The sequence below is a fragment of the Arachis ipaensis genome, chromosome B9 (genome assembly GCF_059453495.1).
Source record: "Arachis ipaensis isolate K30076 ecotype BB chromosome B9, ASM5945349v1, whole genome shotgun sequence".
Lineage (NCBI taxonomy): Eukaryota > Viridiplantae > Streptophyta > Magnoliopsida > Fabales > Fabaceae > Arachis > Arachis ipaensis.
The window spans coordinates 156,287,611-156,300,341 of record NC_142444.1 but is presented as its reverse complement, the minus strand read 5'-3'; the positions used below and the strand labels follow the sequence as shown (position 1 = coordinate 156,300,341).

The following is a 12,731-nucleotide window of genomic DNA, read 5'->3' as shown; positions in this document are numbered from 1 at the left end:
TCCTTACACCAAATTTTTTTTTTAGTTAGATCCCTATAAAATTAAGCCAATTACTGCCAAGAGGGACCTAATTGAAAAAAAATTGGTGCAGAGACCCAATTAAAAAGAAAAAAAAATATAAGGACCTAATTGAAAATTTCGCAAAACTATAGGGATCAACAGAGTAATTAAACCTAAAAAATATAACATAAAATAATATAAGTTAATTGCACTAACAATTTTGTTACATGAATTTAAAATATATTAAAGTATTTTTATATAATAATAGGGGTAAAAATTAATTAAAAAATAATAAAAAAGAAACAACTAAATAAAATTAGAAGAAAAAAAATATTATCATAAATAATATTAAAATATTTTTTATATAATTATAAATGTTAAAATTAATCTTAAAAAAGAAATGTAAAAAAAACTCTAAATTAAATAAAAAATACAAATAATATAAATATGTGTAGAGAAATTTAAATCATAATACATAAAGAATAGTAACTTTTTTTATTATTACTACACTATTAAATTTTACTCTATACAATACATTTATTATAATAGTATATGAGTTTTTAAAATTTGTTGGGGGAGCCAAGTCCACTACTTGCCCCCCTTAGTCCGTCCCTGGATGTGGGGATCCTAGGAGAGATCTCCGGTAATTTCCGAAATTTATAAATTTACTTAATTGTTTTTAATAGTTTATTTTTCATATATGTTTTTGTCATTTCACATGCTATATCTATTTAGAGAAACTCTAAATTCCTAATCATCATTTACATAATCCTTCTTCAATTCATAGATCTCTAGTGTTATCCATACTCTATCCAACCTCTCTGCAACCACTCCTTCGCTACTCTCCCTTCTCATTGCGTCACCCCTCACCACGCTATTCTCTTTGTTCTTGACGTTCTTTCTCCTCTTTAAAGGTGCGTCTATTTTTCTCTTTGCAACTCCACCGTTGTATCCATTCTCCTCTTCGCTGCCCGCCTCCGACCTCGTTCACTACTTTGTGCTCTGCCTTGTCGTCACGTCCCCCTACTGTGTTAGTTCAAAAGAAGTTGTTGTCTGCTGTTTAGTATTTATGTATAAAATCTTATTGTTTTGTATAGAATGAATACTTACATTCTTATTTCTATGAAAATTAATTTTCAGTTAGAACTATCAAAGAGATAAAAAGTGAGCCCTGCAAAAAATAGAAATGAGGCAATATTCCCTTACAGCATAAGTTGGAGACGAAAATAGGAAACACATCTAGCGACAGAGACAAAAAATAGGAAAGCATTCCTCTCTCCTATCCTGCACCGTTGCCATCTCTGTTCAGGAGAGTTAACATAAGTAGTGAGACGATAAACAAATGTTGCAGTCATATCTGAATTTTAAATTTTAAATTGCCGTCCAGATGATTTTGTTAATTTTAATTATCTTTTGTATTTTAATATTTTAAGATCTGTTTGTAAACACGAAGGTCTTTTAAAATTTATTTTGATAGTTTATCTATACAACAAAAAAACTTGTGTGTCTACTGTCTAACCATGTGATTGGAGGTGGATTCTCACATATAAAAATGTAGCATATTTTATTCCGTGATCAACGTTTTACTTCTTTAAAAACCAACTCTTATAGTAATAATATTTGTCGCCATTATGCCATCAAAGATCAAGCACAATTTGTTGCGTTAAAATTACTAGCTAACAAAGTAGGTGTCTTATCCCAAAAGTGCAGTCCCAGTTTTCAAGTAATTCGATGATTGTTTATGAACAATTGCTTGTAGCCTTGTCTAACTGATATTTGCAATTATATATTCATACTTTTTATTTTTACAATGTTACCCTTCTCTGACGTCCACAACGAGCCAAAACAAATTCGTATTTAAAAGTTTTATACCAATGCGTTATTTCCATGGAAAGGTTACAAATGGTCGTACATGGTTGTTGCATTTTTATTGTTTTAAAGTCAAATATAATATGGTTTGCTCCATTATTAAGGGAAAAGTTAAACAGTTTTAACGGTACAAAATTACAAATACGATAACTTGCAAATAGTAATAGTTTTATTTATTTATTTATGAAAATTTAGTTAATATATGTGTTTAAAATATATGTTAAGATGATCGTGAATACATTAAAAATTTAAATTTTGTATTTTTTATTTTTTTTTGGTAATCAATTCAATTTGGTAGCTTGAAAACTACTGCTCCTACCCCTCCACCCACTACGAATCAAGAATCAATGTTGTTATCCTCTGTGATTAAAATATAAGAAATATTCGGCATGCGTATCTTAACATATGATAGTAGCCTTTTAATGTTGCATAATATTAAATTCATAAAAACTTTAAAACTTTTTTATTTTTTCATTCTTAAAAAGTTTTTAAAATATTCATTAACAAAAATCTTAGCCGAAAAAACTTCACTCACCTTTTAGACAGTTATTGTTGTTCATAAAAAGACAATAATCCAAAAGTAAAAAGGCGATATAAATGTATATTTTTTATTTTTTGGTGAGTGATGCTATATATATAAAAGTTTTTGCAACTAAATTTAATTAAATTAGTGTAAAGATCAGCATAAAAAAGCACGTGCATACGTTATTATTTCTCATTTGTATGTAGAACATAATTTTTTATTGGTGAGCATAAAAATGTAGTAATATAAGTATATAGCACATAATTTTTCGAAACACAACACAAAATTTTATCCATAATATAAATTTATTGATATAACATATAAATTTTTACACATAACACACAAATTTTTATTGAAAATATATTTTGTTAATTTAATGAGTTAATATTTTAAATATATAATTTTTTAAAAATTTTTATATTATGTACTAAAATTTTTATACTATACACTTATTTCGAAAGATACCTAAAATGAGATTATATCTGGTCTACACGTAAGGTCCAAGCTTTCAAGGGGGTGATTTTCGACTTAAACTTAACACCGTCATCCAAGTTGTTTGTGAAAAGATGGGAGTGGTATCTGCAAAACACTCCGATACTTAAATCAGTAAGGATCTTAGCAGATTTAAGTGTATTGGAACTTAAGTATACCTGAAGGTGTCAGTATATTTATAGGTGATGAACCAATAATCATACTTTCACTTCTGGTGGTGAATAATCGTCCTTTGATATAAGGGTTGCTGAAATTCCTTTTCTAGAAATAAGTGAGAGATATTTGGGATTAGTTATAACTCCTTTAGAGAGGAGTTATTACCTTGTAGTGTTCTGTCCAATCTCTCAAGAGGTCGGTTACATAGTAGATGTTATTTGGACTTTTATGTGTTTTTGGACCTGACTTATGTTTTGGGCCAGATATAAACAACACTAAAATTTATATATTGTATATATTTATTGGTATAAAATACAAACTTCTATATATAACACATAAGTTTTTGAGTAAACACCCAACATAGTCTTGTCCATTTTCACGAAGGACAAAGCGATCTTTGTCCAAAAAATGGACACTTCGATTCTTAACTTTTTTTTGGGATAATGTGATCACTCAATTAAAAATTCGTTAAATAATAACAAAAATTAGTTTTGTGAGAGTTTTATTTGTATTTTGTGAGGTGTTAAACCTCCACAAATTTTTTTTAACAATATAATCAATTACTACCACTACTACCACTATCTTCTTCATATTCATTATTATGACTCATACCTCTATTATTTTTATTGCTTTATTATCATCATCATTATTTTTTCTATTGTCATTATCACCAATATCAATATTATCAACATTAAAGTTCTCTTCTTTTATTTCTTATTCGATGTTATTTTTTTTTTTAAAAGATATTTGTACTACAATTTTTTTTTATAGCATCATTTTTATCAATAAATTTTTTTCACTTAACTACCGACAGTAAATTTTTTTTTTAAATAAACTTATTAATAATTTGTAAAAGTTTAAAATTCACACAAAATACAAAATACAAATAAAACTTTCTACAAAATTAATTTTTATTATTATTTAATAAATTTTTTAATAAAATGATCATATTATTTCAAAATAAAAAAATTAAAAATTAAATTTTTTTTCTGACAAAAATCAAATTGGATGTTTACTTTAAAATTTTTACCTATAACAATATAGCGCACAAAAAAATATTTGAACGCTTTCTTGTTTTCACGAATCAAATAATCAAAATAATAGTGGGGAGAGATTCCGATTCCCGGGAAAGGAAGAGAATTGAATGCCAAAGCTTGCGAATAAGAAAATAGTAAAATAATTCGCACGCACGCACTTTACACGCGCGTTGTCTCTTCTCTCCTCTTTCAACCTTCGCCTCTCACTTGTTTTAGGTAACAACTAACATAACGTAACATAACAAGCGAAACCAAGGACCTATTTTTCCGAATCCCACACTCACATCTGCTTTATCTTCTCTTTTCCCACTTCTTCTTCATTCTTCCCCCAATATGACTTCAATCGCTCAGGTACTACAGATTTCAATTTCATTTATTTATTTTCATTATTTGCTCAATTTTAATTTTCTTTTTTTTGGATTTGCTCATTGTTTGTCAACTGATGCCAATCCTGTTATTCATTTTCATCAATCAGGGTTTTACCAAGTCGCTGGCCATGACCGTGCTCTCTGAGATCGGTGATAAAACCTTCTTTGCAGCTGCGGTATGTTTCTCTTCATGGTTACTTATTCTTCGCCATTTTTATTCTTCATTAGTGATCCTCTATGTTTGTTTTCGTTTACTTCTAAGCTGCAATCTAAACGTTTTAGACTTTAGTTAAAAAAAGTTTTGAATCTTTAGCTACTGGATTCACCTCCTTTTTTCGTGTCTTTTCCTTTTTTGCATTTCCTAAATCATATATTCACAGTATCGGCACTTGACTTACTCCAATTAATATATTCATTCTTATGTGTGGATATTTAGAGTAGCAAATACTCAAATTGGTTTCTGAAATTTTAAGATAAAAAATTAGTTAGGACTAAAAAGATGCACTTTAGTTAATTGGTTGGTTGGTTGGTTGGGGGGAGGGGGGATTTGACGGAAACAAAAGATTTAATGCTGCCTTCAGTTTTGAGAACAAGACACAAATGATGGAGATACAAAAATTAGTGTTCTTATATTTTGTTTGGTGATAAACTATAATAAATTATGAACATCTAATTTATTTTCATTTTTTTTTCATAAAAAAAGTTTAAGAAAATATAATGATAAAAAATATAATTATGAAAATTTGATAAAAATAATGAAAAATAAGTTGTGTCTCTGTGTCTTTCCTATCAAGAAGGACACAAAATATACTAATTCAGTGTCTCTAGACACAATGTTTCTATCCATATTTTATCTGTCAAACATAATTTTGTTTCCCTGCTTCAATGTCTCGTGCCTGTAAACAAACGCAAACCTAAGAGACTAATTTAAGGATTTACTCACTAGAGCTAGGTAGGCACTCCAAATTAAAGCCTTGCATTCTGTGGGCCACTTGTCTGACCTATCAGAGTAGTGTTCTTGATTGGAACTACCTCAGATACAATTTGTTTGTTTCTTTGGGGAAATTTTTGTTGTGTGATGTGTCATGGTTTGAAACTATTTTATCAGTGAACAGTATGAGTGTTCAAGTTTGTGTGTTTTTGAATGAATTTGTTTTTCAATTTGGTCATCATTATTCAGTTGCTTTTACATAAAAAAATTTCCCATTGCTCTATTAACACCAAATATGTTTGATAGAAGTATTTGAATGAGCAACATTACTTGTTACTTCATTGAATAGTTTATGGCAAGAATAGAGGGCTTTAATATTTGTCTTTCTTTATTACTTTGAGTAGAAAGCAAAAGCCTGATGTTTGATTTCATGATGTTTGTTTCAAGATCCTGGCTATGCGACACCCCCGGCGCCTTGTCTTATTGGGTTGCCTATCGGCTTTGATTGTAAGAATCTAGTCTTCTTCCTTTTATCAGCTTTATTGTTATTTTGATCTATTTTTATTTTAAGTCTCATAGTTCCTTGAAAATTCTAGGTCATGACTATTCTCTCTGCCCTAGTTGGTTGGGCTGCTCCAAATCTGGTAAGCATTATTTGCTAGTTGTGGAACTTCACAATTCTCATCATTATCTGTTTCTTCTTAGAATCATTAGTAGGTGCTATCCTTCTATTAGTCAATATGTTGCATATATTGAGATATTATGGCCAACTGTATTTGAGATCCAGCAATTGTTTGATTAAATTACACACTCATTTTATTTATTTTTAGTTTTCTGGGGTGCTGATCTTCCTGTAATTTTGCAGATTTCACGTAAATGGAGTCATCACATTACAACATTTTTATTCTTTGGGTTTGGAATTTGGTCCTTGAAAGATGCTATATTTGGAGACGGGTGATTGTTCATTCTTTGCCAGTAAATTACTGATTATTTTGTAATGAACATCAACTTGTAACTGAATAGAAGTTCTTTTTTTTCACTCGTGCATCATGATTTCACCGAGCAGGGATGCTGAAGAATTGGCTGAAGTAGAAGCAGAATTGGTTTGTTTTTCGCTTCTGTTTGGTTTCTTCTTTCAAGTTAATTATTTTTCCTTCTTGACAGTTGATTGAGCTCCCTTTATTACCAGGACAAAGATTGGAAGGCTAACAATGGAGTTAAGAAAGATAGCAGTAAGGTAAAAATAAAATGTCTATCTGATATATTTTTTCTTGCTTGGATGCATGGATATGATTTTGAATGGATTAAGAATTTTCCTCCTTAATTCCAGGAAATAATTGATTGTAAGAATATATTCAAAATAGAATTCTCTGGTGCTGTGTATTTGATGTTCTAAAACTGTATATACATTGTGTGATTCTAACTCCTAGGTTGATGATGACTTGAAAAAGCAGCAACGCCCTTTTTTATCTCAGTTTTTGTCCCCTATTTTTCTGAAGGTAACATATTTGTATTATAACTGAACAGTATTTACTAAAAAAATTAAGCTATGGTTAATCAGATCCACTTTATCAACTCCATTTTGTAGGCATTTTCTATCAATTTCTTTGGGGAGTGGGGTGACAAGAGCCAGGTGAGTGTAGTTATAGAACATTTTTTCCCTTGCATATGCTCCATTCTTAGACACTGCTTTATTCTTCACTAGCCATAACTTTGTTCTGTTTCAGCTGGCTACAATTGGTTTGGCTGCGGATGAGAACCCATTTGGTGTCGTTCTTGGAGGGATTTTGTAAGTTTGTACTCTTAATTTTTTCTGTCTGTAATTTAGTATCAACCTATTTCTTTGAAGATTTTGATTAATTTTTCCTTCGGTCTCCCATGATGGGATATGTTTTCTGAATATTATGCTGGAATTCTGCATAGACATGATTTGTGCAATTATATTTATTTAAGTAATGTGTTCCATACCTGTGAACCTAAAATTTCTTAGGATAATTGAAATTTTTCAATTTTTCCCTCAGGGGACAAGCACTATGCACTACTGCTGCTGTCATCGGAGGAAAGAGTTTAGCATCTCAAATATCAGAAAAAATGGTATTAGTTTCTGTTCCTTTTTATCTACTTAGCTTGTAGAGATTAGGTTGTAATGTGTAATTCTGATTTACCACACTGCTGGTGTAGCATTAAGTTGTGTGTGCATGTTATCTAAATGTTGTACTTCAATACTTTTCAGGTTGCACTATCAGGTGGATTGCTTTTCATTGTTTTTGGTATCCAATCATTCCTCTCTCCAGTGGAATAATGAAGGCTTCCCATTGGTTAGTGATTGTTGATTGTTCTTAATGTATGTGGGATTTTAGCAAACTAGCTTCTTTAGCACGATGGGTTGGCTGCCAAATAGCTGAGTTCATGCCTCATCCAACTGGGGTGAATGCTTTCATTATTTCCAGTTTCACCCTTTCAAAGATTTCATGACTCAATAAACAGATCATTTTAGTACCTACACCAAATTCATCATATAAAGTCAAATTAAGTGGATTTTTTACATCTAGAAACAATTCATATTTCTATCTTTGTCCTGTTTCATGCATATGTAAATTTTCAATGCTTTTGGAAAAAATATACCATAAGCCGTGAAGCTTCCTCCTGGTTTGGAGGAAGTAATAAAACATAGAGAAGGAGGGATAAAGACAAGCTTGCTTGTAATCTTCGGTAGTGACTTTTTATGTCCATGTTTGCGTCGGATTATAGGGATGAAAAGGCTTTCCTTCGTTGTAGCTAAAAGAAGTTGAGATTGGTACTGTCATCAACTCAACGTGTGTGACAAGGTTTGACAAGAATTCCTTCTTGCAAGGGGAGATTTACTTACGAGTGCAGTAGGGTGGAAGTCGTCTTAGTGATGTAACTTGACTGAAAATTAGTCGTTGATATCATGGCAACCTCTTTTGTAACAAGTGTTGGTTGAACCGCCAAAATTTCAAATTTTCAACCATGACAAGCTTAAAATCCACATGTTTTTAATGACTTAAAAAAGTGGACAAAAATCAATATTTAATGTTTATTTCATTTTTCAGAATGTAATTTTTTCAATTCGTTCTGTTTCGTTATATATATAGTTCACATGGAATAGCGGCATCAATGGTCATTGTTTTCCTGATGGTTGTCTTTTTTTTTTTTTGGCTTTAATAATTAATGACTGGTAGAGATTCAATTCGTTAAGGCGGTCAAGCTGATATCAAAAGCAAATCAAACAAGATCATAAACACCAGAGTTGATACAAAAGTAGTGCTATTATTTATTTATTCAAAATCACAACTATCTCGTCAAAATCGTAAGACCAACAACAACTATTATACATTTGCCTTTTTCTTGCGTTACTCAAAAGCTTCATGACGTTATCCTATGTACACAACCAAACGTTTCTAATTTCGCCTTTCAATAGCATCAACTCCAATATTGCTTCGTATTGAATGCTGCATCAGCAGTTCAGCACCCTCCGCCTGCAGGCTCAATTGAACTCAGTAGCCCATTTCCTCTCAGTTGCATGCAGTATTCTTCAGCATCAGCTTGGGAACAGATGATAACCACTGACAACCCGTTGCAGTGCGCTTCTTGCATGATATTAACAGCATTGACAATGGTCATCCCAGGAATAACCTTCATCAGTACTTGGACCACATATTCCCGTTTATTGAAGTTGTCATTGTGCAATATTACGCGATATGGTGGCGCTGATTTTCGCGATTTCCTGCACATTTTAGAAAGTCCAGAATTTAACCTTTTCAACCCATGTCACATTTTATTCTGAAAAAAAAAAAGGAACTGAACAACAGTGCATAAAAAATACAAACTCTAATGGATCTCCTAATTCCCTTTCATTAAGGAGGTTAATGCATAAACATCCATTTATTTACTTGATTACTTCAGAATTACAATGCAAAGACTTTGAAGTAAAAACAAATCATTGTTATTCAATGCAATACCATCTCCATTTTCCCACAAGATACTTATACCAGCAATATCAATAATATGGACACCATTGACAAGATTCCTCTCACCAGTATCTTTTATTCAAAGACATTGTAGTGGGAATCTCCGTAAAATTGAATCTAGCCACACAATTACAATACCCAATTGGAAAAGTTCAGCTTGAAGATCGAGAATCAAGATTAGTTCTAACCTCAAATCAAATTCAGATTCACGGCCAGGAGTGACTTTTTCAATTACTTGCTTTTCCAGCAGCCCTGCACCTTTGCCCGGTCTTGTAGTTATTGCAGCTGTGGGGATGCAAAGATTGGAGCATGGTCCTCTACAAAGTGAATATCTGTCTCCTGCAATAAGCAAATCATTAAAAACAACTATAATATGAAGCACTCAACCATATAGATACACATTGCATGAAGATTAACCAAGGATATTTGCTTTCACCGCGAACCCTACACATGGCAACACATCAAGCATCTCAAAACATAGTTTTCAGATACAAATAATAGGCATTGCAAGAACCACTGGATAATGAATATTACAGGCTTCGCCGTAAACTTGTGTATAGATTATCAATTTTTTTCTTTCCTTTTCAAGAAAAAAAGGATAAAATTCCAAAGATAGATGATGAATAGCAGCTGGTGAAATTCTTCTAAGAAGAGAACAATTCGGACCAGGCAATTGATTCAACAGAAGAAAATTTATAAAAAAAGAAAGAACGAACGAAAGAAGAGAATGCAGGTATATAACTATAACATTGCAGAAGACGAGAATTAAAATATCACGTGATAATAACCTAATAACGTCAAAACTCAAAGGTATATGCATCAAATTCAACAAGAAATGAAAATTGGGGCTTGAAATCAGGTGAAGAGATGAGTAGGTTTAGGTGGGAATTAATTAATTGAATATGGAGAATCTTGGAATCGAAATATTATGAAAAGTGAATTAGGTAAGTACCTGGTTTAGGGTTGGAGATACCGTTGGGAGAAAGAGCGAATCTCCCACGTATCGCACTCTCCATTTCTCTCTTTCTGCTCTGCTCTGCTCTTTCAAGAAACACTCTTTTTTCTTCTTGCACAGAAAGTGTGTAATGCGAGTGAAGGAAGAAGCCTGATGCAAATGACGTGTATTTATGAATGAAATTATGAAACTCGTTTTGCATATTTTGATTACAGCCTTCGTGGGTTGGGCCCTTTGGGTTAAGCCCACACTAGTCCTTTAGAGAAATGGGCTAAATACTGTCCAAAAACATCATAATGGGCTGAATGGGCTTCATCTCACTATATTCTATTATTATCTATATTACTAAACTAAACCACAACATCACCAAAAATGGGAGCACAAAAGAAAAATCTTAACTCGCTGAGGCTTTATGCTTAGTTTAGTAAAATTTTTATTTTTCAAATAGTTTATAAAAACTAATTTTTAAAAGATAATTTTTTAAAAGTTATAGCAATTATGTTTGATAAATAACATTAAAGATAGCTTTTAATAAACACAGCAATAATAATTATGTTTGGTAAAATAGTTTTTAAAATTTAAAAATACTATAATAGACATAAATGGAAATACTAAATTTAAAAATTAGTTAACCTATTAGATTATATTAGACTTTTAAATTTTAAAAAACACAAGCCAACTTTAAAAAGCTCTATCTTAGATACTTTCATCTTTTAAAAGCTGCAAGTACAAACACATGGTCTTTTGTCACCGAATTTGATGGTCCCAGAACGTTTGGACCAATAAATAGTCCCATAATAAAATATGTTTTTTAAGTTTTTTAAGTTTTTTAACAACTGTTAAATAGTCCTTATTTAATTTTAATTACAAATTAATCTTTTATATATTATTTAATTATAAAATCTATTGTTATTTTATAAATTATTATTTTATTATTTATCTATCATATTTATTAATAATAAAAAACTAAAACAATAACAAATTAGATATTCCATTAATCGTAATAAATATTTTACAATCTTAATCGATCGTAATTTTATCATTGATCGGTTACATACATATTGGATTGGAAAAATCGTGTTTGTTAAAAATTCAATCGATTGGAATTATACACAATCGATTGAATTTTCCAGACATGTGGAGTTTCTTTATTCAATCGATTGGCCGTATTACCCAATCGATTGAAATCATCAAAGCAATTTGAGAAATACATAGATACTATTTAACAAGAATTTTTTTCATTATAAATTAAAAAATATTATTTTTTCAATAAAAATAAGACTTATTCATGTGTACTCTTGTGAGTTTATTTTGTGAGAAGAAAATCAATTGTATTCTCTCTAGCTATTTCAACGTATATGTACACATATATAGAAAAAATGTTTACTATTCTAGACCCTATCGTTTAGCTACTAACACTATAATTTAGTATCCTAATTTATAGCTTCCATATTTACAAAAAGATATCCCTAAAAATAAGTTACAGAATTCCTATAATTAAGCATAAGAAATCTCAATACTCCCGCTCAAGTTGGTGCATTGATATCACACATGCCCAACTTGCTTCAGAATTTTGAAAAAACTTGACTTGAAACTGCTTTTGTGAGGATATCTGCCAGTTGATCTTCTGATCGAATTTTAGGTAACTCCGGAATCTTCGTATCTAGTTTCTCCTTAATGAAAAATCTACCTACTTCCACATGCTTCGTACGATCGTGTTGGACTGGATTATGAGCAATATCACATGCAGCCTTGTTGTCACAATACAATTGAATTGGTTGCTTGGGGGGAAAATCCAAATCCATCAAGAGGCCATAGTGTTTCGCATAGTCCAAGTGCCATTCCTCTAAATTCAGCCTCTGCATTTGAACGTACTACAACATTCTACTTCTTCCTTCTCCAGAAAACAAGATTACCTCCTACAAAGGTGAAATAACCAGAAGTTGAACGTCGATCATCTATTGTCCCAGCCCAATCAGCATCTGTATACGCATCCGTATTTTGACAATGTGCATTTTTAGTGAACAAGATTTCTTTTCCTGGAAAAGATTTCAGATATCTCAAAATACGTACCACTGCATTCATATGTTGTTCTCCAGGATTATGCATAAACTAGCTCACAACACTCAATGCATATGCAAGATCTGACCTTGTGTGTGCCAAGTACATTAACCTTCCAACCAATCTCTGGTATCGCCCTTTATCGACTGGCACTTGATTTGATTCAACTGATAACTTCAATCCTTCTTCCATTGGTGTATCAGCTGGCTGACAGGCTGACATGCCAGTTTCTTGTAACAAGTCTAAATTATATTTTCTTTGAGATAGAAAAATATCTTTGATGGATCTAGACACTTCGATGCCAAGGAAGAATTTTAAAGGGCCGAGGTCTTTCATTTCAAATTCTT

At 31.4% G+C, this 12,731-nt stretch overlaps 2 protein-coding genes across 3 annotated transcripts; one reads left to right on the top strand and one right to left on the bottom strand.

Annotated features, from left to right (window-relative positions):
- Positions 1 to 4,101: 4,101 nt before the first annotated feature.
- Positions 4,102 to 8,535, top strand: LOC107618758 (GDT1-like protein 4). Of its 2 annotated transcripts, XM_016320902.3 has the most exons (13): positions 4,102 to 4,428; positions 4,553 to 4,621; positions 5,824 to 5,883; positions 5,973 to 6,020; positions 6,242 to 6,330; positions 6,443 to 6,479; positions 6,566 to 6,613; positions 6,807 to 6,875; positions 6,965 to 7,009; positions 7,104 to 7,165; positions 7,398 to 7,470; positions 7,610 to 7,694; positions 8,128 to 8,535. In XM_016320902.3, exons 1-12 carry the CDS (start codon positions 4,411 to 4,413, stop codon positions 7,676 to 7,678), a joined length of 687 nt encoding a protein of 228 aa, XP_016176388.1. In that variant the 5' UTR covers positions 4,102 to 4,410; the 3' UTR covers positions 7,679 to 7,694; positions 8,128 to 8,535. The 2 variants fall into 2 exon arrangements, with proteins under 2 accessions (XP_016176388.1, XP_088356064.1); XM_088499938.1 differs by lacking the exon at positions 8,128 to 8,535 and having other exon boundaries at positions 7,610 to 7,923.
- Positions 8,536 to 8,647: 112 nt separating this feature from the next.
- Positions 8,648 to 10,476, bottom strand: LOC107619660 (Ribosomal protein L12/ ATP-dependent Clp protease adaptor protein ClpS family protein). The gene is made up of 3 exons (XM_016321956.3): positions 10,321 to 10,476; positions 9,557 to 9,707; positions 8,648 to 9,124 (listed from the first exon to the last, which is right to left on the bottom strand). The coding sequence occupies exons 1-3, from the start codon at positions 10,382 to 10,384 to the stop codon at positions 8,863 to 8,865; spliced, it is 477 nt and encodes a 158-aa protein (XP_016177442.1). The 5' UTR covers positions 10,385 to 10,476; the 3' UTR covers positions 8,648 to 8,862.
- Positions 10,477 to 12,731: the final 2,255 nt, after the last annotated feature.